Raw genomic sequence first — 24926 nt, 5'->3', positions numbered from 1 at the left:
TGAAAGCTTCAACACTCAGCAATCAGTCTTTCAAATCACTAGACGGCATATTTGGAAAGCGTTTGTACTTGAGATGAGTAGGCAAATGGCCAAGCATTCTGGCACCAATCTGATTCTGGAGGATGGGATATCCATTGACACAGTTACTAGCAAGGCATTTGAGGAGCTGGGTCAAAGTGGTATCATTGATGCTGCAAGGACCCATTCTTGCTCAGAATGTACTCATGAATATAAAAATGTGGCAGATACTATTCCCAGACAGGCCACTGATCCTGCTGGTGTAGTTGGTGTTGATGAGAATAGTGCTGTTCCTGAGTACTCCGGTCCTGGCATTGAGCAATATCACCATGCTCAAGATGATGATGATGATGATGATGATGCTATGGATGTTGATTCAACATCTTCTAACTTGGGAAACTCTGATTCTGGTGAAGTAGAGTTGGTTAAAATGGTTGTAATGGATGGCATTGTGATGGGGCCAAGACACTGTGCTATTGATGGTTGCATAGAACCCCTTGCAAATGCTCACACAGGTGTCTTCTGTGTAGGTCATGAAGACAAAAGAATGGGGCAGTGTTGTGTAAAGGGTTGTGAGGCAAATCTTGTAGAAGGAACGAAAGCTTGTCAAATTCATCAGCAACAGTGGAACACCCATCGTGGAAGATATGGAAATCAATCCATGCTTGGAATGAGAAGAGCTCTAAGAAGAGCAGAGGCAGAGACTCAAGATTGGTTGCCTGCTCAAACACGAGCCAGATTGCAGCATGATGATGATGATGCTCAAGAAAATAGTGGCACTTCCTATAAAAACTATTTTTCTGCACCACGATTTTACTGTGTTGAGACACTGTGTGCACCATGTGGAGTGGTCATAGCATGGAAGAAATTTGCCAAGTCAGAATCTCCTACCAAAATTGTCAAATTTCTGGAGGAAGTCTATCCTACTCCAGAGAGTAAACCAAGCTATGTCTGCATTGACAAAGCATGTGTTGTACTTAGACATATTGTCAAGCAAGGAGACTGGCCAAAGTGGGAAGACACTACAAGATTTATTGTTGACTCCTACCATTACATCAACCATCGGACCACTGACTATATCTGTCGTACTTGGTGTAATCCAGCGCCTCTGAATGGCTCTGCTCCCAATCTTGTAACTGTTGAGCAAGACAACAGTGGTAACTTCTATTACAAAAGAGCTTTCAATACTCAAGTAAGTGCTTACTGAATTGACTCTGTATTAGCTAGCTAAATAATGATTATTCAGGCTTGTGAGCAACTAAATGCTTGGCTGGGTGGCTTTCAGACAGTCTTGAACAAGATGTCTGTTAGCAACTTTGACTTTACCATCCATGCTTTATTGTTTTTGCATACTCAACGGGTAATTGCAAAGCAACAGAAGAAGAAGCAAAGGAATGTAGAAGAGAGCAGTGATGATAGTGATGATGAGGCAGGGGTTGATATTGAAAGAGATGATGAGGTATAAAGCTTTGTACTTTAGATATTACTCAGATGTTGTTTATGTGTAGTTCAGATGATATTCAGGTGAAGTCCAGATAAAGTTCAGGTGACGTTCGGCCAATGTTCAGCAAATGTTCGACTAAAGTTCAGGTGACATTCGGCCAATGTTCAGATGCTGTTCGGGTGATGTTCACCTGATGTTCAGATGTCGTTCAGGTAGTGTTCAGGTGGCATTCGGAAGATGTTCAGATGACATTCATCTGGCATTCGGATAAAGTTTGGGTGATCTTTGTTCACCTGAACATCACCCGAACATCATCTGAACATTATCTGAACCTGAACAAAGGCTACAAACAGAACCTGAACATTACCTGAACATTCGGTGAAATTCACCTGAACAATATCTGAACAATACCCGAATACCCGAACGTCACCTGAACATCAGGTGAACATGTGGTGGACTGCAACATACACCTGGTGATGGTCTTGCGGCCAGATTGAGGGGCTTGGCTCCCAAGAATGCGGCTAAGACCATATATTCTGAAGACGGTGACAATCAATGAACTGGTTCTCCCTTGATTGCTAAATCATGGCCTTTTGAGCAGATGAACCACCTGTGGAATTCAAGTCTAAGAAGCCTGAGGAGGACGAGGACGAGGACGAGGACGAGGAGGACGTGGACGTGGACGAGCCATCCGACAAGACCAGTGGCTCAGGCAGTAGCAGTTCCATGGAGGACGAGGAGTCAGATCTTGATGTCAAATCCAAGAGGCGTAAGTCGAAGAAGAGCCAAGTTGAGGAGGACTACGACATAGAGGTTGTTTCACTGCTTTGCGTGCTAACCAAGCTAATGACTCTTCAACCAGATGTTCCCGTTGAAGAAGAAACCTCACAAGAGAAGCGCCCAGGTCACTTCTCTTTCTCTTTCACTAGAGATGAAGCTAACCAACATTTGGCAGACTGTAGCAGAGGATGGCGACGATGAGCTAGTTGGTCGCAGACGGGTTCTAAAGAGGAAGCGTGGTACAGGCCGTCGGAAGGGACGTCGTGGTCCTAAAATCAACATTGAAGACTTCAAACCTTATCCTGAAGCACGACACATTGCAATCAAGGCTAGGGAAGCCATGCGATGTCACATCTGTCTTCAAGAAGCCTTCCCACGCAACATCAATAACTTCATCTGGGACCTAGTACGTAGTACATGTGATTCTCCCAATGAGATCAAGTACCTCGACGGTCTGGAAGAGGCTGAGCTGGATGACGGCGATGATGATGAAGATATCAAAGCCATGTTGATTACCTATGTAAGTTCAATGTCGTCTCTCTCCCTTCAGAAACCTTCCAGCTTATCTTTCCCTCTTCACCGTCCCTCTGATGCTTAGATCAGCTACGTGGGACCATTGATGAGGAATGCCGTGAAGGATCGTGCCACCTTGTTGGCGCCTGGGAACTATCGGTTTCTTGGCCCAGGTTCAGACGCATCCAGCATTAAATCAAAGGTAGCCTTTCTGTTGGAAAAGGGTCACCTTCATTACGCTGAAGTGAACGCTCTGGTGAGTTTGTTTCTTATTCTCACTTGGATATGAGAATCACAACTTTCATTTAGAAGCGAAGCTTTGACGCTCAAGCTCCTTTTGGCAACAGTGCCATAGCTGATGTTATTCGAAGGGTATTCTTTGACGGCTCAGGCAGTCTGACAACCCAGATGGCCTTTGGCAAAATGCTGCAGCTTAAGGCCATACCGAAGGCCCTGCTCGCCTTGGTAATCGCAGCTGTGAGTTCCCTTCCCGACCTCGTCTCTTTAGTACTACGTATACTGATTATTTTTTGTTCAAGCTTCATCATGCAGTTAACGAATATCGTGATGGATACCGTACGGAGGTCAAATTCAAGACAAACATTGTCAGGCCTATGTGAGTAATATAGTACTCTGGTTATCTGTTCTGATTTGACTGAGGGTGATTGCAGTTACGAGCATTATATGGCCAGGCTTAATTATGTCGAGCAGAAGTCGCCAAACTGGTTCAAGAAGTTTCAAGAGTCTTTATGGCGTGATATAATGTTTGTCCATCTTTCGTCCATCCCTTCATTTCAAATGACCTTTGCATATCAGGAATATTTCCAAGCCAGGATTCTTGCATGCTCATGACTACGGTGAAGATCCAGCGGACGATTTTGATGAGGTGGATTTTGACGCCCTAGAGGCAGGCCCTGGCCGGTCAACCTCCAAGTCTAGTACTGCATCATGTACTTCATCTGTGCCTGCCTCTGCCGCTACCTCGTCTACACCTGCCCCTGTCTCTGCTTCTGGACTAGCTTCACAAACACTCTCCAGAAGTCCAACTCCAGTCCCTAGTGCATCGTAGATATCACTTCATTTCTGTTCCTTCCAGCATACATACATACTATACCTACCTTACTATACAAAGTCATCTAATACCCATTCTGCCCTGCTCCAGTATGCAAATGCCAACACCAATTTGGTGGTGATTTTATGAAATCAATGTGAATTATTTCTGTATTGCTCTAATACTACTCTTTGGTATACTTCCAAGCTTCAACATCTTCAACCTCTTGCATACAGGATATGATCTCTGGTGACTAAAGGCAGATTTTGATTTGGACTAAGTTCTTCACATGTCTTGCAATGGATTTCTATGTTGAATGATGGCTATGAAATCTTTTGATAGGTTGGACAGGTTTGATTGCTTTGAGGGCTTCGGTGGCTTTCAAGGATTTGAAAGGTTTTGGGTCTTTCCAATCTTTCAAGGATTTGAGAGGTTTTGGGTCTTTCCAATCTTTGGGTCTTTCGTAGGTGACAAACGACGTCAAACAAACCATACATTAGGATTAGCTCAGGGAAAGAGTCAACATTTATGTTCTGATTGCTTTAACATTTCGATATCCAGTTGAACCTTTGTTTGAAATCTTAGTTGGCTTGCAGAGGTTTAATGGCTCCTGTCAGCTTATTTATGCTCTGGGCAGCTTCTGTCGGGCTTCAAAGCCCAGGGGGTTTTTCCTGATGGATGCAGTGGCAAAGGCGGCGGAGGAGCTGAAGAAGACCCAGGGCAGTCGCAAGACAGTCCGGAGCGCGGAATGGTCTCAATCGGACGGACTCCTGATGTTCCAGGGTAAGATCTACGTTCCGGACTCACCGGACTTGCGTCGGACCATTGTAGCCCAGCACCATGACACTAAGGTCGCAGGACACGCTGGCAGATGGAAGACCCTAGAGCTCGTTTCACGCAGCTACTGGTGGCCCAACATGTCCCAGTACGTCGGATCCTACACCCACCATTGCGACCTCTGTCTCCGGACAAAGGCCCAAAGGCATCCGCCCATGGGTGAACTCCATCCGCTTCCCATTCCGGATGAACACTGGGATTGCCTGAGTGTTGACTTCATCGTCGAGCTTCCGGAGTCCGATGGATTTGACGCTGTCATGAATGTGGTCGACTCTGTAAGCAAATGTGCCCACTTCATTCCGACTCACATCACAGTGTCTGCCCTCGGATCCGCAAACTTGTACCTGCAGAACGTCTGGAAGCTGCACGGACTCCCTTGGTCCGTTGTGTCTGACCGGGGTCCGCAATTCGTCGCAGAGTTCACCCGAGAAGTCTACCGGATGCTCGGAATCAAGCTGGCTGCCTCCACTGCGTACCACCCTCAGTCCGACGGACAGACGGAACGGACCAACCAGGAACTCGAGTCCTATCTCCGGATCTTTGTCGGAGAGCGTCAGGACGACTGGGCTCGCCTCCTACCTATGGCGGAGTTTGCGTACAACAACCGGGTCCATGCGTCCACTCAGCAGTCACCCTTCCTCCTGGATACCGGCCGTCATCCTCGTCTCGGGTTCGAACCTCATCAGCCACCGTCTCGGATGGAGTCCGCAAACGAGTTCGTAGACCGGATGAAATCCGCAGTTGACGAGGCTCAGTCCGCATTGGTCAAGGCTCAGGACGACATGAAGCGCTACTACGATCAGCGTCGGACTCCCACTCCGGAGTACCAACCGGGTGACAAGGTCTGGTTGGACTCGTCGGACATCAACCTTGCCCGACCCTCCCGGAAACTCGGACATGCACGACTTGGTCCTTACAAGGTCGTCCGGAAGGTTGGCAAGGCAGCGTACCGGCTCCAGCTCCCTCCGGGCTTATCCCGTCTCCATCCTGTCTTCCCCGTGGTCAAACTCTCTCCCTTTGTGCCGGACCCCATCCCGGGTAGACGCCCTGTCGCTCCGCCACCTCCGCAGCTCGTTGACGGAGAAGAGGAGCATGAGGTAGAAGAGGTCCGAAATAGCAGACAGTTCGGTCGGGTCCTGAAGTATCTGGTGTGCTGGCGAGGCTATGGTATCGAGCACGACTCCTGGGAGCCCGCGAGCAACCTCCAGCATGCCGCCCGGAAGGTCAAGGACTTCCATGATCATCACCCGGACGCAGTACGCGTACTCCGGACGAGTCCGGTGAATCCGACGACTGCTCTACCTCTCCGGATGACTCCTGCAGCACTGGACCAGTCCTGGGAGCGTTGGCGCAGTCGGAAGGCTCCGGGCTCCGCGCAGTCGTACTTCGACATCTTCTCACAGCAATCCAGAGTTTCGGGGTTGGTGAATTCATGGCGCGGCAGGCAGGAATCTTCGTGTCGGGTCGCCGCAACCTTGAAGGGGGGGTGATGTAAGGGGACACTCCTATTTTCTCCTATTCCCCTGTCCCTCTCCCTTCCTCCTTCGTTTCCTTTCTCCCTTCCTTCATCCCATGGACTATTATCTACATTCCCTTCATTCCCTTTCCTTCCCTCTCGCCCCCTTACCTTTCTGCTTCGTGTACATGACACTGACCCACGGGTCTGAGCTGAGTCTAGGTTGAGTCTGACTCAACTCTGACTGAACTCTGAGAGTCTAAGTAGAGTCTGTATGAGTCTGACTGGACTCTGACTGGACTCTGGGACTCTGACTACACTCCAAGCAGAGTCTATCTGAGTTGAGTGAGAGTCCACTCAGACTACGGTTGGACTCCACTCATCCAGAGTCAGTTTAGACTCTATCTAGATTGAACCCAAAACTCTATCAAGAATTCAGATAGATTACACTTGTCCTGAATGTGTAAGGGCAACCTCAAGATGGCCGACAGTGCAGGCCTAGCAGAGGGAGAATCCAAAGAGAATAGGATAAGGATTCTCCATGGGGAAAGGAAAGGGAGCAAAGGGGAGCTGTGACGACGGTGTACCTACCTTACATAGAAGTAGTCATCATGGTAGTTATCACTAGATATTAAAAACCCGACAATGTAACACTTTACTCTTACTCCTACGTTACCCCGCACGTGAACTGACCTTGCCCATCCCCCGAGTGGGTCATCCTCCCCATAGCCTGGGTCACAGGCGATCCCCTTTCCCGAGGCCACGGGACCCTCTCGCTAGGGATACAAGCTCCCCCACTTGAGCGGCTTGACATCTTCTACACGGTCGTTACAGGAACGAAAGGGAATGAAAGGGATGTAAGTAAGAGTCCGTGGGATGAAGGAAGGGAGAAAGGAATGAGGAGGAAGGGAGAGGGACAGGGGAATAGGAGAAAATAGAGGTGTCCCCTTACAGAATGACTCTGTGTGTTAATTCACAATCAAATAGTTCAATAAGTCATGTATGAAGTGGTGATTTGAAGTTCTGGTAAATTATTAAACAATTTAAATGCTACTCAGAGTAGTACACTAAATAGACTCAGATTGGATTAGTCACATGGGAGTAAGTTATATAAACTCTTAATCTTATAATCTGATAATATTATGCACCCATTCCAAAGAACACTGAGACTCAGATAGACTCAGATAAGAGTCATTACAAATGCAATTGAACTTGTGATTTGAACAATAGGAATCTACTAATGTACACATGCTTCAGAAGAGAGTCAACAGTTGTGTAATAACCTCTAACTTACTCCATAGAAAAAAAAAATAACAATATCTGTGATTGATTTGATATTAGAAGGCTCCATTGCCGAGTAATATGAGAATCAAAATCAGTATAAATTCAACCCAGACTCTTAGCCCAACTTGCCAAGATTGCCACATTTTATATGGCTGAACTCTGACCTGGCTCTCACTAGACTATGGTTAAACTCCAGCTCCACTCCAGCTCCACTCTGAGTAACTCTGGTAGCCAGAGTGAACCTGGATTTGGATGGAGTCCAACTTGAGTGCAGTCTGAGTCTGGATCAACTCTGAAACTCCAGGTAGAGTCTATATAGAGTCAATTCCACTCCAGATGGTTTTGGCCTGTGAAACATGTCAACTCTGACCTGACTCTGACCTGACTCTGACTTGACTCTCATCTGAGTCCAGAACTCTGACTTGACTCTCATCTGAGTCCAGAACTCTGACTGGACTCCAACTAGAGTCCATCCTTAACCCGTGGGTCAGTGTCATGTTCTCTCTGCTTCCCTTCCGTTCACTCCCTTCGCATCCGAGCCCCGTCCGGTGACTCCGAAGTCTTCCCGCGCTTCGGACTCGCCTCGGACTCGCTCGGACTCGTAGATACACTTCGGGGCTCGTCCGGGCTACCTCTATCCTCCTTTCCCACTTCATTACTCCTTGTCCCCACTTCCCCAGGTCGCTGGCACGACTCCTGTACATTCCCCTTCCACTTCATTATCACATGCCCCCTCGTACCTTGTGATATTCGTTCGTACCTGTGGCTGGTGTACTGTACAGTTACCCTTCATTCCTCCCACGCTACTACAGTATATACTTCGCTTCCTAGCATGGAGAATCCTTATCCTGTTCTCTTTGGATTCTCCCTCTGCTAGGTGAGCAGCTCTCTCATGTATTGCAGTTAGTCTTATTCATCTCTTTGGATTCTCCCTCTGCTAGGCTTGCACTGTGCGGCTATCTTGAGGTTGCCCTTACAGCGATGGTCCGGTTCATTGTATTAGACGATGCCCTCATCGTGTCCTGTAAGGGTTGAACCCTTTCGTTCCGTGCAGTCCGACTTCCCCTATCCCCTATTGACCCCTCTCCGACTCCTCGGACGCACTCACACATGACTCGGATGTCACGAACCCGTACCGGACACACGTGATAACGGATCAGACATTTCGGATCAATGTTTCATATCTCTTTTGTTCTCGGACTCTAATACTTGATTATACTAGCCCCATTATTCGTTCCTGGTGCCTTTTCGTTTCGGTCCTTTCTGATATTTTCTTAGCTACAAAAACCTTCTGTACTCATAGTTAGAAGAATTAGACTTGTTTCCCCCCCACATTGAGTCAGAACTCAAGTCGTCCGAAGCTTTCGCCTCATCCGCTGTCAGAGTCTGCCGTTGTCCGAGTCTGAGTCTGATCTGAAGCTACTTTCTCCTGCTGTCCTTATCATTCTCCTGCCGTCCTCATCGTACCATCCGAAGCCGAGTTGTCTGTTCCGCATCCAAGCGTGTCCGAAGCCATCCAAAGCATCCAAAGTTTCTTATATGTTCCTTCTCACTCTCGGACTCATCGTTATCACACTTAGTTCACTCAGGTGTTGCACGGACTTGTCCTGCCGGAGGCGGACCCTCGTATTTTCATTAAACTATCTACTGTACTAGTCTACGTGTATATTCACTACTACAATATATATTATGTGTAAGGCCTCAGCCACAGAAAGAGGTCTTCAGAATGGGTTGCAACTACGAAATAATCTGGTCCTGGAGGCCCCTACATGTACTGTAGTAGTGAATATACACGTAGACTAGTAGATAGTCTAATGAAAATGCGAGGGTCCGCCTCCGGCAGGACAAGTCTGTGCGACACCCGAGTGAGCTAAGTGTGATAAACGATGAGTCCAAGAGTGAGAAAGAACGTATAAGAAACTTTGGATGCTTTGGATGCTTCAGACGCCTCGGATGGCTTCAGACGCACTCGAACGCGGAACAAACAACTCGGCTTCGGATAGTACGATGAGGACGGCAGGAGAATGATAAAGGACGACAGGAGACAGTAGCTTTGGATCGGACTCGGACTCAGACAATGGCGAACTGTTAAGAGCCACACTCACAGGGGGGCTCGGGATATGCGGACCCGCGGGTGCGCGGTTCCATGTAGACGCACGGGGGAAACGAGGGGAGCGAGGACGTACGGGCTTGGCTTCAGCTACTGGCTGCGCCTCCCACACTCTTGCGTGCCCTGTATTTCCAAGAGGAGTCCTACACGGGTACCAAGGGTACGGGCGGAGGCGAAGGGATGCAATGGAGGGAAACCTCAATAGAGAGGCGAGGGTGCGAGTGAGGAAAGGAACTAATATTTGAACCAAGGTAACTGTATGTACAGTACAGGAATATATACTGGGGAACATGCGGCGTCCGCGCGTTCACAAACAGCAATGAGTCTGGTTGTAATAACTACAGTGTGCTCGAATATGTACTTAGTCCGTAATCCAAGAAGTCCGCGTGGCCGCATGTATGCACGGCCCAAGCCCATAGCCGGGAACACACGTGGATGCGCCCCTAGTAGCCCCTAAAGGGTTCCTTGGATGCGCCTATAACACGAACTCTGACAACGGATTGAGGAGAAAGCTTCGGACGGCTTAGGATCTGACTCGATGCAGGGGGGAAACAAGCTTAGTTTTTCTAACTATGAGTACAGGAGGTTTTTGTAGCTAAGAAAATATCAGATGAAGGAAAAGTCCGAAACGAAAAGGCACCAGGAACAAATAATGGTGCTAGTATAGTCAAAGTATTAGAGTCTGAAAACAAAAGAGATACAAAACTTCGGTCCGAGATGTCTGATCCATTATCACGTGTGTCCGGTACGGGTTCGTGACATCCGAGTCATGTGCGAGTGCGTCCGAAGAGTCGGAGAGGGGGCGATAGGGGATAGGGGAAGTCGGACTGCACGGAACGAAAGGGTTCAACCCTTACAGTACTGCCCTAGATGCAAATCAGATTGCGGTACAATCCTGATCAGGCAATAAATTCATACAACAATCATCCATTGGTCTTGGTCGCCCATACAGTTCCCATTTCAGCATCAGTTTCTATGCTATGTGCAACTGTAGCTGTGGTAGACTTGCTTCCTTGGCTGCCTTTATATCTTTCCTTCAAGTGAGAAAGTGGGATATCAACTGTTGTCTCTCGGCCGGAGCCATCCAAATGTGGGATCGAGCCACCAGTGGCGGACGCGAAGGCAATTGGCGCGGATGTGTTTCCTCCTTTAGCTAACAGTGTGTCGCTCGTCCATGCTCGTCCCTGAGCAACACGGTATATGATCAAATAGTTGGCAACCATCTAAAGGCCAATTATATAAGATGGACTGACTTCACGCAACAGAATGACTGACCTGAACCGAGGGACTCACACCAAGGAATATCTGGTTGATAGGATGTCCGATTGAATAGGTGGCGAGCAGCAAGATAGAGACAATAGTATACATAGCTGCTGACTCGACGAAGACGGTGGAGATAGAGGTGTAATGTTGACCAAAGCTCTTGCCAAAGACCGAGCGGCCTTGACGTTGGTACCCCCAGATGCGTACAACAATCATGAGTGTGAGGACAATATTGAGGGACAGAGAGATCGCCAAGAAGACTGTGCCAAAATTGACGGTTGATTTGCTGAAAAACCCAATTGTGGGCGACGCGGTGTCGACAGTGTATATTATTGCCATCACTGTGGCCAAATATTGATTTAGGCATTAGCACGTTGACAATGGTTTCAAACTGGTGGCATACACATACCGATGGATGCCACAAGCATTAGGGTTGGAAAGATCATGACAAAATCGATCTTCTTCCCTAAAGACGCGGTCCATATAATCCGGCAACGCCATAGCTGCAGTCATGATCAGTGACTAGATATTTTGGCACACAACTTGAAAACCCACTCACCAATAAGGTATCAGCCAAAATGTTCCCTATGATGTATGATGCCAACGCCAGGACATTGACTGGAAGGGAGAACTCTACAAGCAGAAATCCAAGGGGCCCGCCTGGATAATTACGATTCTCGATGAAGGTGAGCTGAAGACCGTAGGCTGAAGTGCCAGTCCATATGGTGTTCATCGCGCACAGGACAGTGATATATCCAATAAGGAAGTATATGAAAGGAGCCCGCTTCTTCCGTTGCAGGAGAATTCGAACGCAGGCGCCATACAGAGTGAGTTGAACACCTGTGAAGGTGACGAAGAGAAATCAGTACTGGTCAATTCGACATTCCGAGTATGCGATGTCCTACCGAAGCCTAAGCCTGTGAGATATCCGCTAGCCAAGAAGGTCTTCTCTAGGAATATTTCATCGTTAGTCTCTCCAACGGGTCTAAAGTAGGTGGAATTGGACGGGTCAGACATGTGGATGCAAGTGGATATCGTGTCAAAGAGATGATAGCACAGTGAAAAGACACCCGAGCTATTTTGCCAAAGTGTACCGTATTGCTGGGCAGCATCACTTATCATTGTACAGCACCCCGAATCTACACGTGTCACGATATTGTTCCTGTAGAGCCACGAAAATCATCATATTCTGATCTTAAATTGATATTTGTTGGATACTTGAGATCGGGAAGCAAACGAGAAGCAAATGGAAGCCGAATCAAGGAAGATAACGCGCAGTGAACGAGATTGGTGGGTGAACTCATGTATTCTCGGTGACGGCAAGAACATCTTCGGAGCTAAAAATAGCGACATTTATTGGTTGTAAGATGCCGAACAAAGATGATGCACAGGCCATTGGGTCATCAAACTGTCCTTCACACGATTGATGCGCGCTGGGCCATCGTCACCACTGAGGCCGAGTGATTCAGTCCGAGAACCTGGGTTCGAAGAGATAAGGGGCGTACCTGGATTTGGACGATTGTGGCCTTGCGACCACTGGATGTGTACATCTTCACTTCCAGCAGCAAACTCGAACACATGGAGTGAATCGCGTGAGCAGAAGAAGCTGTGAGTGTAGTTTGTACCAGGTGTGATGGTAATGGAGCCGATCTTGGAGACACGGGTGGGCCTGGTATCCCATGTCAAAGATTTGGGGTCTATCGGCCAAGATGGAGTGTTCGTGACAACGTGCCAGATATCAACCAGGTTCTGACTAGTCCCCAGTTCGATCGCGGCGCCTGGGTCGACGGGAACGGTCACGATCAGCTGGCAATTCTCCATCTTATAGCCAACTGACCGAAACTCGATGATCGTGGAGACCTGGAAATGGGATATGAGTCGAAGTCCCCATGTTCGAATGGTGGACTCGCCTGGGAAGTGACCTTGAATTGCTTGTCCTCCGGCGGGACCATCTTTCCCCAAGCCGCAAACCTCTTTGGGTCATCCGAGTAGGCGCGCTTTGGCTCCAACTTGTTGACTCGAGCGAGCAGGTTGGGGGAGATTTTGTATGGGTCGGGAGCGACGACCGGTAGGCGAACCCGCTCGAGGCCAACGAATTGGTTGGGACGCTTCATACCGCCGAGATCTATGAATCTCGTAGGGGGCTGTGGTCCTTCTACCGTCAAGAATATGTGGACGTTGATACCGGTGCAAAGAATAGCGAGGACGACGGCGAACGCCGTGAACTTGCTGTAGCCTAGACACTTGTTCGTAAGTACAGAGACGGCAGTATGATTAGGAGGAGAACAGGCCTGCGTCTCTCCCAGAACGTTGCATGGAATACAACGCTCGTCCACGAGAAATGTGGTATTCAGAAGACATGTCAGTGCGGCGCAAACTCTTCGCCTGTCCCGAGGTTGATCTCGTTGTTTCACCTTGCGGTGTAAACAAGTTGTGAGCGTGTGCATGGTTGAGCATGCGATCCCAGAGCGATCCGGTCACAGCGCATGGAAGTTCAACGAGTTCAAGGAAGTAAGACGCACCACTTTGTCTCACGCCCACCATCACAGCGACCCCAAGGACCTCCGACTCTGGAAATCCTTCTTGATGATGATTTTAAGTACGCAGCAGCGTCGAACACTCCGATGAGACCACCTCACCATGAGTCGAAACCGCCTTGCTGCTTACGGGACCTGGGTGTCGCCCATCAGCGCTGAATCCGTGGCCGCCCAGGTAAGGGATGGTTGGCTCGTGGTCGACGCCGCGCGCTGACATCTACGACGCGACGTCTAGAGTCTCTCTGCTGGTACCGAAGACATTTTCCTTGATCGCGTCACGTCCAAGGTGTACTTTGCCCAGAAGCGCCCAGAGGAGAGTGAGAGGACTTGTCACTTGTTCGACAATTCCTGGGATGCGCGTACCCAAGTGCACGAATACGGGGGCGCCGCTGCCATCGTCTTCGACGGTGTTCTTTATTTCTCCCATTTCACCGACGGACGGGTGTATCGCTGCGAGAGGGGTTCCGTTCCCGAGCCGGTCACGCCAGGTAAGGTGACAGTTGCTTCGCCTAGATGGTCACCCTGACCAGGAGTTGTAGTGAATCCTGCTCAACGCTTCGCCGATTTCGCTGTACACCCCAAACATCCGAATCTCATTGTATGCACCGCCGAGGACCATACAAACCCACATCCAGCCAAGGTCGTTACCAAGCTTTGTACCATCGACGCTGGAAAGGGCACTGTCGCCGATCTCGTGCAAGGCGCCGACTTTTATGCATGCGCAAGGTTCAGTCCGGACGGAAAACACTTGGTGTGGCAACAATGGTCTGTGTCAACATCCTCCCACTTTTCACCCATCCTGACCGCGCATTCTTAGGCATCATCCTGAACTTCCCTGGCAGAGTGCGGGGGTCGTAGCACCTTGCTCTGTGTCCGAAGATACCCAGCAACTCTCCCTCGGTCCCACCACCCATGTCGCAGGGGAGCACGGATCCGTTTCCGCTCAGGACCCAGGTTGGGCTTCTGACAACACTCTGTTCTTCTGCGACAGCAGTGGCTATCAAAACCCGTGGAAGTTCACCTTCAATCCCATCAATTTGGCGGCCACTGGCAAGGCTTCTCCCATCCTTCCGACACCAATCGAGGAAGAGTTCGGCGCTCCGCAATGGTGGCTCAGCCGCCACGGTTCAGGTGCTCTGAATACCACCACGGTAGCATTCCTTTCGTTCCGGCAAGCTCGATCAACACTTTATGTGTGCGACATCGTCAAGGGCTCGCTCGTTGAGGTCCCTACCGACTTTGCGCATATCCAGTACATGCATGGAGACGGAAAGGGAAAGGTAGTGATGCTCGGGCAGCCTTCTGACTCTGGCGAGGTACTCAGCGAGCTGGTTCTGAGTACCGACGGGAAACCAATTGTCCGCCCAGTTACTACCCACGAAGCCACTCCATCACCGGGAGGCTTGCCGCCTCACGCCTCGATATCCACACCTCAATATTACGCCTTGAAGCTTGCTCCCGACAATCGAGTTTGTCATGTCACGTACTACGGCCCGAAGAATACGGAGTACGATGGAGGTCTTCCCGGTGAACGACCGCCAGTAGTCGTCTTGATTCATGGCGGACCTTTCTACATGGAACCTTCGGCGCTAGATTGGTCAAAGCAGTTCTTCACGTCGCGGGGATGGGCATAGTATGTTTCCGGCATCTACGCCTTTACTTATTGCACTGACTTCATGCACTGCCTCTAGTCTTGATGTCAACTACGGCGGATCCACTGGCTTCGGTCGCGCATACCGGTTCGTAGTCACGTCTGCCTTTTACCTATGCTTTCTCACGTCCTCGTGCATATAGAGAAAGTCTTCACGGTAAATGGGGCATCCTGGACATCCAGGATGCCTATCATAGCGTGCTCCAGCTAGATGAGATGGGTTTGTTGGACAAGAGCCGTGCGGTTGTTCACGGTGGCTCCGCCGGTGGCTACTCCGTCCTTCAAATTGCTACTACTCTTCCGACCGAGTTCGCCGCCGGAGCCCCTCAGTATGGCATCTCGGACATGAGGAAGCTCGACGAGATATTGCACAAGTTTGAGTACTACTTGTGTGATCGTCTGATGGGCGGAACGTACGAAGAGATCACTGAAGTCTGGCATGAACGTTCGCCGATTTATCACGTCGACAAAATCAAGATGCCTCTCTTGGTTAGAGTCACAGTTGTTTTCAGTCGACTTACGTTGCTGACACTTTCTTGTAGGTCCTTCAGGGTGCGAAAGACACCGTAGTCCCTGCCGAACAGATGATCAACATGGTTAAGACCATCCAAGCTGCGGGAGGGAAAGCGGAACTCGTGTTGTTCCCCGACGAAGGCCACGGATGGAGGCAGGCAAAATCAATTCAAACCACTCTTGAACGAGAGCTTTCGTTCTTCAGCGAGGTTCTTGGTCTCGAAAATGGCGCTTGAACAGTCTATGAACGTACAACTACGACATGCTTGTTTGTCCCTTACAAACTATGTTTGCTACCTTTCTGTGTTATTGAATCGTATTCCATGCTTGCGTACGCGAGACCTGGTCTAACGAGGCTCTCAACATTATCTTGAGCTACGCGTCTTGCTTTCGTTGGCGACGCTTGTGTGAATCGGTAGAGATTGGCTCCATCATTTCTGCGCGGCAAGGTACGCAGAGAGCGGGTCCTACACAGCCGAGAATATGCCTCTTCCCTCAGACTAGTGCACGTCCTTAACATCGACCACACTTACCGCCCATGTTTCGTATCTGACTATCTTCCCCTTCACAATCTCGAATCGACTGACGAACGTTTCCTCCCACTTCTTACCCGTCTCCTTGTATTCGAACTCGCCGGCGCCCTTCACATACACAACGTCGGCATCGCCAGCATTGCTCGCTGACAACTCAGTGTATTCAAATTTGTGTATCTTCAGCGATTGAGATAGGGCCTCGAGATACTTCTCCATACCCGAGTACCCATGGAATTCGATGCCGAGGAATGGTAGTTCTGGCGCTTTGGACCCATGCTCTACGACGAGAACATCTGGAGCGAGACAGGATATTATCGCTTCGGTGTTGGTGCTGTCCATTCCCACCTTGAAGGAGTCAACAATTGACTTGGACATCATCGCGAAGATGTATCCTGTACGTAGACGATAGAGCAGGTTTGAAGCAAGTTGATCCCGATCGACAATGATCGCTACCCGCAATATAGGGGTTCTTCAAGATTGTACGACTAAACGTAAGTATATTAGACATAAAATGTGTACGACCGTATGGGAGCGTTGAATCATAAGGCGGCACTGGGCCTGATTCCCTTGCACGTTATCGTACTGTTGCCCAGCAAACCCATAGTGGGTCGTATGCAAATTGAGAATCTGTGGAACGGATACGGCCACAAGGACTTGCGTAAAGCACTAGTCATGGGATGGAATCTTATGTTGGATCAGCGGCTATTGTGAGTTATCGACTGAACGAGGAAAATATCAGCAACAATTCGCATGATGAAAAGCAAATATTGCAATTATATGTAAGTCGTCGTCATATACGCGTACATCGAGCAAAGTATTGCATTTGAACCGCGCCTGAGAGCGGCGGCAGTCCTGCCGCACGTAGTCTTGAAACTTTCTTGATCGACCTCAGCCAGTGATCAAAACACCGAGGGCGCACCAGCGCACCCGCGCGCAGCAGACCCGACATCTGCAAAATGCCTGGCATCCACCTCCACCTGCTGCGCATCAGTCTTCCAGTTCCCAAGCCACTCATTATGCAACCCGCATGTCCACTTCACGAAGATCGGGGGCGGCTCGTGGAAGACGTTACCGCGGAACACGCGGCAGAAAATGCCCCTGGACTCATCGAAGAGGTATTCGAAGGCGAGGAGGGAGTCTAGGGGGCCGAAGATGCGGAGCGAAGGGAAGGATGTTTGCGGGACAAGGGGACCACAGAGGCGGATAAATTCGATGTTAGGCGAGGCGATTGAGATCACGGCGATCAAACGGTAGACCCTTTCTAGGTTGAGGATCTAATAGGAAGGAAGAGAGAGTTAATGTGAGCGTTGGGAAGGGGGAGCAAGAGATTGACGCACGTGAGGAGCAACTACTGTGAGAGTCTTCAGGTTCCTGAAGTGGGAGATAAACTCGTAGAAAACATCAATAGAATACTGGTCCAGGCCAACAGATAGAACTTGGACCGAGTCCGTATCATCACATGAAGGGAACAAAGCAGTGTCGCTGTTCGCAAGCAAGGACATTGAAACCTGCAGATGCGAGATAGGGCGGCCAGGCAAGAGCAGAGTGCTGAAACACGATGTACAGTGCAAGACTTGGAGGTTCGGGAGAGCACCTGGGTGAAAGGTAATGTCCGCGGAGGGTGGGTAGAGACTGTTGAATTCCAGACGGGTTATCTCTGGTTGAGTATGCAGGAACCGAACGAACGAATCCATCATGCGAATCGAGCTCTTCCAAATTAGTTCCTTGAGCGAGGCCCGTCGGCAATGAGCGTTGTGGTCGGACATGATAGGCTCGGGAAGTTTTCCGTGAAAGAATGTCAAGTAATCGTCTGCAAACGAGCGTGTTGAGTCCCGAAATTGGACGGATTCGAGGTTCGGAAGGTTGTTGAGGAGCCAGTCAAGGTAAGGCGAATGGTTAATTGGTGCGTCGCAGCCGTCGAAGGAGATAGCCAGCCGTCTGACAAGATATAAGCGCTCCATGGGTTCGTTCCTTAGGACGACGGCGAGGACATAAGGTGTGGAACACCAAAATTCGGCCTGCAGAACAAAGGATTGGTAGAGAACATCCGCTGGCAGAAATTTCCATTGCCTGGGATCTGGCTCGAGGCGAAAGAGAGACTGGGCATCCAGAAAATCGAAGATTTTGTTGTATTCTTCAATTCGCACAGCGTTGGGATACATCGAGGTCGAGGTGGAAAGGTGATGCGGAATAAGGATGCTGGGCTGCTCACTTAAATACTCGCCAGGCCCATGCATGTGGTTATGTGGTCATACTTCAGCCTGTGGCCACGCAAGTCATTGTGGCTAAATGTTCTTTGCCTGTTCAGGCTAATGTGAAGGGGAATCACGGAGAAAGCAAGACTCACGGTCCAAGTCAGCACGTTGTTCTCGTGAAGCACTCCTCCATCGGTACACGCCTGGCCTGTTGTTCGCGACGTCGAAAAAGCGCAGCACCTAATCTATAATCCTTGCCTCACGGAAAGCGCGCAACGGGCACAAATGGGGGAAATAGAAGGTTATACTGCTCCGAAGTATTCGTTCGGTCGGGCTCGGTGACTGTAGAAGAGGAATCAGAGCGAAGAGTTGAGGTTGAGGTTGAAGGATACCAGTCGACCCCCCCTGAGCTTTAGACGCCCGCGCGTGTGAACCTTTCAGCCACGGCGACTGCACTCCCTTGACGATCGCAACGAATCCTCAAACCTCCTCCTCAAGACCTCACCGCCGGCCTGACCTCGAAACTTGAAAATGGTGAGCATCAACGTCCGCAACGCCCATCCCAGGAGCCATAGCAGTTGTTCTCCATCCTCTACATCAATTCCAAAGGATGGATGGTAAGCCTTCACTTCAGATGCACTTGACGGCCCAGTTCGTTGACTTTTTCCGTTAGAACCATTTCAGCATCGCAAAATATCTTGTATAACGCTCACTGAGAGCCTCTTATCGGGTAGCGATATCAATGCTGGGCTTGCCGTAAAACGCTTGCGCTAGAGCTCCGGGGGACGCTTGCTTGCATTTTCAGAATGCTCGTAGCTAACCTCGTCTCAATGACCAGCCCCCCAAAGCCAAAGCAGGATCCGGCAAGAAGCCCGCTGCCGCCCCATTCGGCGCCAGCAAATCCAAGAAGGCAGCGAAGAACCCTCTCTTCGAGTCCACCCCAAAGAACTTTGGCATTGGTATGTTGCGCTGCGATGGATCTATTACTGGGTCTATAACATCGTGATGTGAATAGGTCAGGACATCCGCCCCACCACCGACCTCACCCGCTTCGTCAAGTGGCCTGAATACGTCCGTCTTCAGCGCCAGAAGGTCATCCTCCACCAACGCTTGAAGGTTCCCCCCGCCATCGCGCAGTTCTCCCACACCCTCGACAAGAACACCGCCACTCAGCTCTTCAAGCTCCTCAACAAGTACCGTCCTGAGTCCAAGGTCGAGAAGAAGACCCGTCTTGAGGCTGCTGCTGCCGCAGCTGCTGACGGAAAAGACACCAAAGACGTAAGTTCACGTAGTTACGGAGATCACAGTGTATTGAATGTATCCATGATACAGGAGAAGAAGCCCCTCTTCGTCAAGTACGGATTGAACCACATTGTCGCCCTCGTTGAGGCCAAGAAGGCTTCTCTCGTTGTCATTGCCCACGATGTTGACCCCATCGAGCTTGTTGTCTTCCTCCCCGCCCTCTGCCGCAAGATGGGTGTCCCCTACGTCATCGTCAAGGGCAAGGCCCGCCTCGGCACAGTCGTCCACAAGAAGACCGCTGCCGTCGTTGCGCTCCAGGACGTGAAGAGCGAAGACCAGCGCGAGCTTGCTACTTTGGTCAGCGCCGCCAAGTCCAACTTGTACGTATCCCTCCACATTCGGTGTGCGTTTTGGTTTATCAATTTCTTTGTCTATGTAGCTCTGACAAGTACGAGGAGCAACGCCGCCAATGGGGCGGAGGTCTCCGCGGCAACAAGTCAACCCAGATGATGCGCAAGCGTGCCAAGGCTGCCGGACAGAGCGTCGCCGCTGCTTCCCTCGGCAAGCTCTAAGCTTCGTTCATTACCGTATGATATATTCGACAAACAGTATGAAGTATGCACGTTTACCTACGTCCTCATGTTGTATGCTCCAGTCACATCAAAATCCTTCGCGCGGTTGCTCACCTTCTGGTACCTGTTATCATGACCATAGAGTGCAGTCCTACTCCTCACATAGGCTTTATGAAGCGGTAGCTGTAACCCAGATGAATAAGCCACATCTCACGCACCATGTATTCTGTACTAGTCGTGTCCCAGTAGAATAGAACGGGATGCCTGTCGAGGGTGTAGGTTGGACTACCTTAAAACGCTTTTGTTGAGCGGCACGAGGGTACCGTCGTCGCATGGAGGCTGGCAGAAACAGCGAGCCGCTGAGAGTCCTCAACTTCTGTCCTGACCCACAGAGGCTACGTAGTAGCAACAAGATTATATCATTATCTACATTTTTATGGGTTATCCACAAGATTCTCAGAACATTTCTAGCTTCATGTTATTTAACTCGTTGACCATGCTTCCAAAGCCCTGCACAGTTGAGGGATCTCCGCCTTCCTTACACTTGTTCCGTCACTTTCCCCTCTCCTTCATAGATAAACGTCACCTTCGACGTCGAGTCGAGAGACTGCAAATACGCAGAGAGCGATTCAGTATCAAAGAGGTTTGTAGGTATGTTCGGGGGGAGGGGACGTACCATATTGGACGACCCGGATTGCTTCTCTTCATCAGCGATAGTAGACATGATCTCCATCTCCAGCGCATCCGTAATATCGTCCATCTGCTGGCTTTGGGTGGAAGGCTCGACGTCGGTGGCGAACTCTTTCGTGGTATCGATCATGATGGAGATGTTCGTCTGGGTCGGGCGCTGTTGATTGGGTTTTGGTTTGAGTACGGAAGTCGTGGAAAGAGGGGGGAAATGGAGGGGGAAGGAGGGGGACGTAACGTGCCTTGTTTAAGCGAGCGATGCTCTTCAACGACTTGGTCGCAGGTATCTCGCGGAAGGATATATTGTTGTGCTCGCTTGTGCTTTGGATACCTCCAGAGGCAGCACGGATCATCTTGCGAGCGTTCAGCGTCGCGAGGAGAGAATTTGAGTACACTGCCAATGGAACGCCGTTAGTCTCTGACGTGCGCGCCTCGACATCGGACGTACGTCTTCCAAGACAGAAAAAGAAGGCGATGTATAAGAAGGTACCCGGCGCGACTGCGATCTATTCCACAATTCTGAAGATGAGCATACGATTCCGGATGGGCACGACGAGGCGAGACTTGCCGAGATGAGAGACGCGATGGCGCACAGACTCGTCAGAACGCCGGTGTTGACAGCGAAGATAATCTAGGAAATTTGTGTGTCAGAGGAGCAGCAAAGGCGGAAGCCGCACGTACCAGCTTATTGATCATGGAATCCGAACGTTGAAAGCCTGTACGCGAGCGATGGAGGAGCACACAAAGGGCGAAGGCAATCACGACATCGCCAGCAGCTCCCAGAGCGTTGACAGTAATTGAGAGTTCCTGGTAGTTCGATACTTAGATAACTCGGACATATCGCAGCAGCTAGATCAACGGGCAAACCTTAAGCGTAGCGAGTTGTTCGTAAGTTGTAAAGCGTAACCTATATATAATGGATATTAGTGATAAGTAGAGGGGGGAAGGAGAGATGTGGAGTGCGTACGAAAGGGCGGCAAATGCTATTGGTATCAGCTCGTCAGGATCGTTCGCTGGTCATGAGTGGGGAATACTCACCGAGCACACAACCTTCATTGACCTTAGAAGTCAGCAACCAATCTGCGCCACACAGGAATACATACCGAATTCACTCAGCACGAGAAAAGCCTGAGTCATATTAGCCACAGTCCAGAAGATCGAAACCATCGCGCGACTTACCACTAGGCCCGTTAACCAGACGTTCCTGCCGCTCACTAGAAGGTGAGACAAGTGTCATCAACAGTTCTAAAATGATACCCCTAGACATAACCTACGCTGCCAAACCCGCCGTGCTAAGAAACTGAGGATGGACAAAGAGTCAGCAAGTTCCCGGTTTGAGCTGAGTGGGAACCGACCTTTGAACCAAGAACGCAGTAAATCCCTGCTACGAAGTCAGCTTTTGGAAGTTGAAGGTAAGAGAGAAGATACGGACATTGAAGAGAACTTCCACCTAGTACCGTTTCAGGTCAGAATGAGACGAAGCCTAAGCATAAGGAGAAACGTACAAGAACACTCCTACCGTTCAGGCAAAATGTCAGCTCTGACGGCTCAAGAACGTGAAGACGGTAAAAGTACGAACCAAACGAGGTATTTAAGTTGTTCTTGGTTGTTGTAATTGGAAACGAGGTATGTATACACTACAGAGGATGTAAATTGCTGCAGGATATGCCTATGTGAGGCGACAAACCAGTGTGTGATATCAAAATTTGATGAATGGTGTCGAATAACATGACGAACGATACCTTCAAAGACGAAAGTCCTTACGTGAGTCTAAAGAGGCATTAATTGATGCACGTACAAGCGTCTTAACGAGCCACTTGTCGTTTTGATGCGTGAAATAGTACCAGGCTTGAGCACACGATACTATGTCGACATGTCAGTTTTGGAATACAGCCCCCTCGCAATGAACAACTCACCACCATGCAGCCTAGCACGACGAAGAGTGAGCTCAAATATGCAATAAACAAATCATAAACAGTTGCTAACACAGCTGCGACGATCACGCCCACAAACGCAGCGCCGAACCTATTTCAAACTGAATGTCAGTAATAAACCGAACAAGAACCCGTTGCACATACGTATCGTCAATATGGATGCGGGGAGACGACATTTAAATAATATAACTTAGTCCTCGTCGTGTAAAGGAGTGAAGCGGAGCAGCGAAAGCGAGGGGGCGGGAAGGCAGGAATCGGGATTGTAGCAGCATGCGCAGGATATAAAAGCAATGGACGGCCCACCTTCTCTTCCCTCTTTTTCATCGTGCCTTCATCAAATTTCTGCGTGGAACTTACGATTGGAAAGTCCAGTTCGGAGACTAACGCTTCCGCTGGGGCCCGTCCACGAGGTTGGAGTCACTTGTCTGGCAGGATCAGGCTACGGGACTGCTTTATTGGATATCCCGAGGTGCATGTGCGCTTAAGCGCGGTAAGAGGAGACGCCGAAGCAACCAGGGAAGGGATCCGCGCTATTGATGACAGCGGCAAGCACAGAGCGATGTTATATGGAAGTGCTGTCTGTCCGACAGCAGTTGTGAAGGGATCAATCAGGTACATTGATGTGTCAAGTGTTGACCGCGACATGAGACCACTCCGCGCGCTGGAGGAGGAGAGGGAATGCGGTCGACGCCCAAGTGCTCGTTGAATCAAGAACAAAGGCAGCCGTGGTCAGGTAAAAATTGCGTTTTGAGCGGGCCCGAGATAGACGAGTTGCCGCATGTAAGGCACAGAAGCACAGAAGTCGAGCCTCAAGGTATGCTCGAGCCTTAAGCTTTTTCATAGAGTATAAGGAGCAGGACCACCTACGGTGATGTGAGGGACGAAAACAAAGCAGAGAAACTGGAGGTGGAAGTGGCCACATAAGCGGTGATGTCGCAACAGCGTCCTATGTGCTCTGCTTGTCGTGTAGTGGTCCCTTCAACGGCTTGAGCTGGAGCCTTCGACGGGATGATTAGCTACAATAAAGCGGATGGCGCCAGTGGAGCATTTCAATTTTCAAAAGAGAAGCTTTCCCCGTCAGACAGTCAATCTCGAAGCTCGGCGGAATGCGTGTTCCATGGAACGTCGTCACCGACTCAATGGAGCGGGATAGCTGATCAGCGAGAGAAGCTGGAAGGTCAGCGATGCGGACCGGCTGCAGCATATGCAGCCAGCATGGATTCTGGAACGTCGGACGCGCAATATTATTCTCTCATAAACCTATGTATGTATTTATCCGCGAAATGTGTTCAGTACTCCGCAAAGACGGCAAAGCAGGACATTTGGACGTACTCGGGAAACAGGCGACAGTAATTCTGGAGCAAGCAACCTTCGCGGCTTCGTTACCTTCAATGATGCACCGTCGGGCTAGGCGCCACTTGCGCCGAGCATTCGGACCATGTAGTTCGTGATCTAATGGACACCATCGGTGGCGACAAAGTCAATCTACGCCGCTGGGCTGCGAAGCTGCACTAGGGTCGCGCTGCGAAAAGTATTAAGCCACTCAGCGCGCCCGCGGGCATCCCGAAGTCCATACTGGCTGCATTTGTGACGTAGACACGTCCGAGGCGCGACTATCACCTGTATGGTCGGCCATCAAGGAGTGTTTGCGCCTCGGTGGACCTAGACTTCAGAAGTATAACGAGCAAGAGACAAGACACCCATCAAATGAATCAATTACGAGACACTTGAACAATACGCCCGCACTGCATGGCTAGCTCCGCCGCTGTCTCAGCAGTAACATACACAAGGACTTGCGGGTGAGCTGGGGGAATATGTGGTCAATGACACTCCCAATCAACGATGTGTGCACTGGACGAGCAAACGGGTGGACTCAACGATAATGGAAGCCTCCACGACGCGTATCTCCTTCATCGCCAGTGATATTGGATCCTGTCATGGTCTTCAGCAGTCGTGGTCTTCAGCGGACCTTCTCGCGTAAACCATACCATCTGCCGAGGCAGGACTCAGGAGTTAGCATAGCCGGGGCAGAGGCCTTCTAACTCACTTGTCGAAGAGGAGCCTCCCATAATGTGCCCCCTACGATAGAGGAAAGACTTGCCCCCGAGAACAGCCTGGGGTGTCGTCGTGAAGTTCCAGGAAAGCCAGGCAGGCATAGATAACTTCGGAATAAAAAATGCACTTCGGTATCTAGCGCGCCTTCACCACTGCCCGCTGCACGCTCGGTATCTGGTTGGGATGCACTGTCACAAGCATGCGGTACGCGCAATCCACCAGATTCAATGACTAGAACCCGAATTTCGGGG

The 24926-nt window shown here is 50.0% G+C and overlaps 8 protein-coding genes across 8 annotated transcripts; 3 read left to right on the top strand and 5 right to left on the bottom strand.

The window, feature by feature from the left end:
• Positions 1-1977: 1977 nt before the first annotated feature.
• On the top strand, positions 1978-3824 carry PC9H_006878 (uncharacterized protein; the record flags this gene model as incomplete). The annotated part of the gene is made up of 8 exons (XM_036776417.1): positions 1978-2007; positions 2087-2275; positions 2325-2762; positions 2841-3011; positions 3065-3232; positions 3295-3371; positions 3427-3519; positions 3572-3824. The coding sequence occupies 8 exons, from the start codon at positions 1978-1980 to the stop codon at positions 3822-3824; spliced, it is 1419 nt and encodes a 472-aa protein (XP_036632436.1).
• Positions 3825-10416: 6592 nt separating this feature from the next.
• Positions 10417-11773, bottom strand: PC9H_006877 (uncharacterized protein; the record flags this gene model as incomplete). The annotated part of the gene is made up of 5 exons (XM_036776416.1): positions 10417-10716; positions 10769-11097; positions 11166-11259; positions 11316-11596; positions 11662-11773. The coding sequence occupies 5 exons, from the start codon at positions 11771-11773 to the stop codon at positions 10417-10419; spliced, it is 1116 nt and encodes a 371-aa protein (XP_036632435.1).
• A 398-nt stretch (positions 11774-12171) lies between these two features.
• Positions 12172-12870, bottom strand: PC9H_006876 (uncharacterized protein; the record flags this gene model as incomplete). The annotated part of the gene is made up of 3 exons (XM_036776415.1): positions 12172-12206; positions 12262-12534; positions 12594-12870. 3 exons carry the CDS (start codon positions 12868-12870, stop codon positions 12172-12174), a joined length of 585 nt encoding a protein of 194 aa, XP_036632434.1.
• Positions 12871-13396: 526 nt separating this feature from the next.
• PC9H_006875 (uncharacterized protein) lies at positions 13397-15693 on the top strand (the record flags this gene model as incomplete). Its single annotated transcript, XM_036776414.1, has 7 exons — positions 13397-13468; positions 13529-13781; positions 13833-14058; positions 14111-14926; positions 14985-15032; positions 15088-15433; positions 15487-15693. The coding sequence occupies 7 exons, from the start codon at positions 13397-13399 to the stop codon at positions 15691-15693; spliced, it is 1968 nt and encodes a 655-aa protein (XP_036632433.1).
• A 195-nt stretch (positions 15694-15888) lies between these two features.
• PC9H_006874 (uncharacterized protein) lies at positions 15889-16368 on the bottom strand (the record flags this gene model as incomplete). Its single annotated transcript, XM_036776413.1, has 2 exons — positions 15889-15924; positions 15991-16368. 2 exons carry the CDS (start codon positions 16366-16368, stop codon positions 15889-15891), a joined length of 414 nt encoding a protein of 137 aa, XP_036632432.1.
• A 521-nt stretch (positions 16369-16889) lies between these two features.
• On the bottom strand, positions 16890-18152 carry PC9H_006873 (uncharacterized protein; the record flags this gene model as incomplete). Its single annotated transcript, XM_036776412.1, has 2 exons — positions 16890-17264; positions 17328-18152. The coding sequence occupies 2 exons, from the start codon at positions 18150-18152 to the stop codon at positions 16890-16892; spliced, it is 1200 nt and encodes a 399-aa protein (XP_036632431.1).
• Positions 18153-18716: 564 nt separating this feature from the next.
• On the top strand, positions 18717-19999 carry RPL8B (60S ribosomal protein L8B; the record flags this gene model as incomplete). Its single annotated transcript, XM_036776411.1, has 5 exons — positions 18717-18719; positions 19024-19144; positions 19201-19463; positions 19518-19807; positions 19867-19999. 5 exons carry the CDS (start codon positions 18717-18719, stop codon positions 19997-19999), a joined length of 810 nt encoding a protein of 269 aa, XP_036632430.1.
• A 538-nt stretch (positions 20000-20537) lies between these two features.
• Positions 20538-22796, bottom strand: PC9H_006871 (uncharacterized protein; the record flags this gene model as incomplete). The annotated part of the gene is made up of 17 exons (XM_036776410.1): positions 20538-20606; positions 20676-20846; positions 21222-21317; positions 21368-21493; positions 21554-21593; positions 21654-21669; positions 21725-21736; positions 21790-21814; positions 21866-21890; positions 21961-21978; positions 22042-22067; positions 22119-22136; positions 22192-22201; positions 22266-22355; positions 22485-22549; positions 22603-22711; positions 22765-22796. The coding sequence occupies 17 exons, from the start codon at positions 22794-22796 to the stop codon at positions 20538-20540; spliced, it is 948 nt and encodes a 315-aa protein (XP_036632429.1).
• Between the last annotated feature and the right edge of the window lie 2130 nt (positions 22797-24926).

This window comes from Pleurotus ostreatus (genome assembly GCF_014466165.1).
Source record: "Pleurotus ostreatus strain PC9 chromosome Unknown scaffold_4, whole genome shotgun sequence".
Lineage (NCBI taxonomy): Eukaryota > Fungi > Basidiomycota > Agaricomycetes > Agaricales > Pleurotaceae > Pleurotus > Pleurotus ostreatus.
The sequence above is the reverse complement of the archived record's forward strand: the minus strand, read 5'-3'. Positions and strand labels throughout refer to the sequence as shown.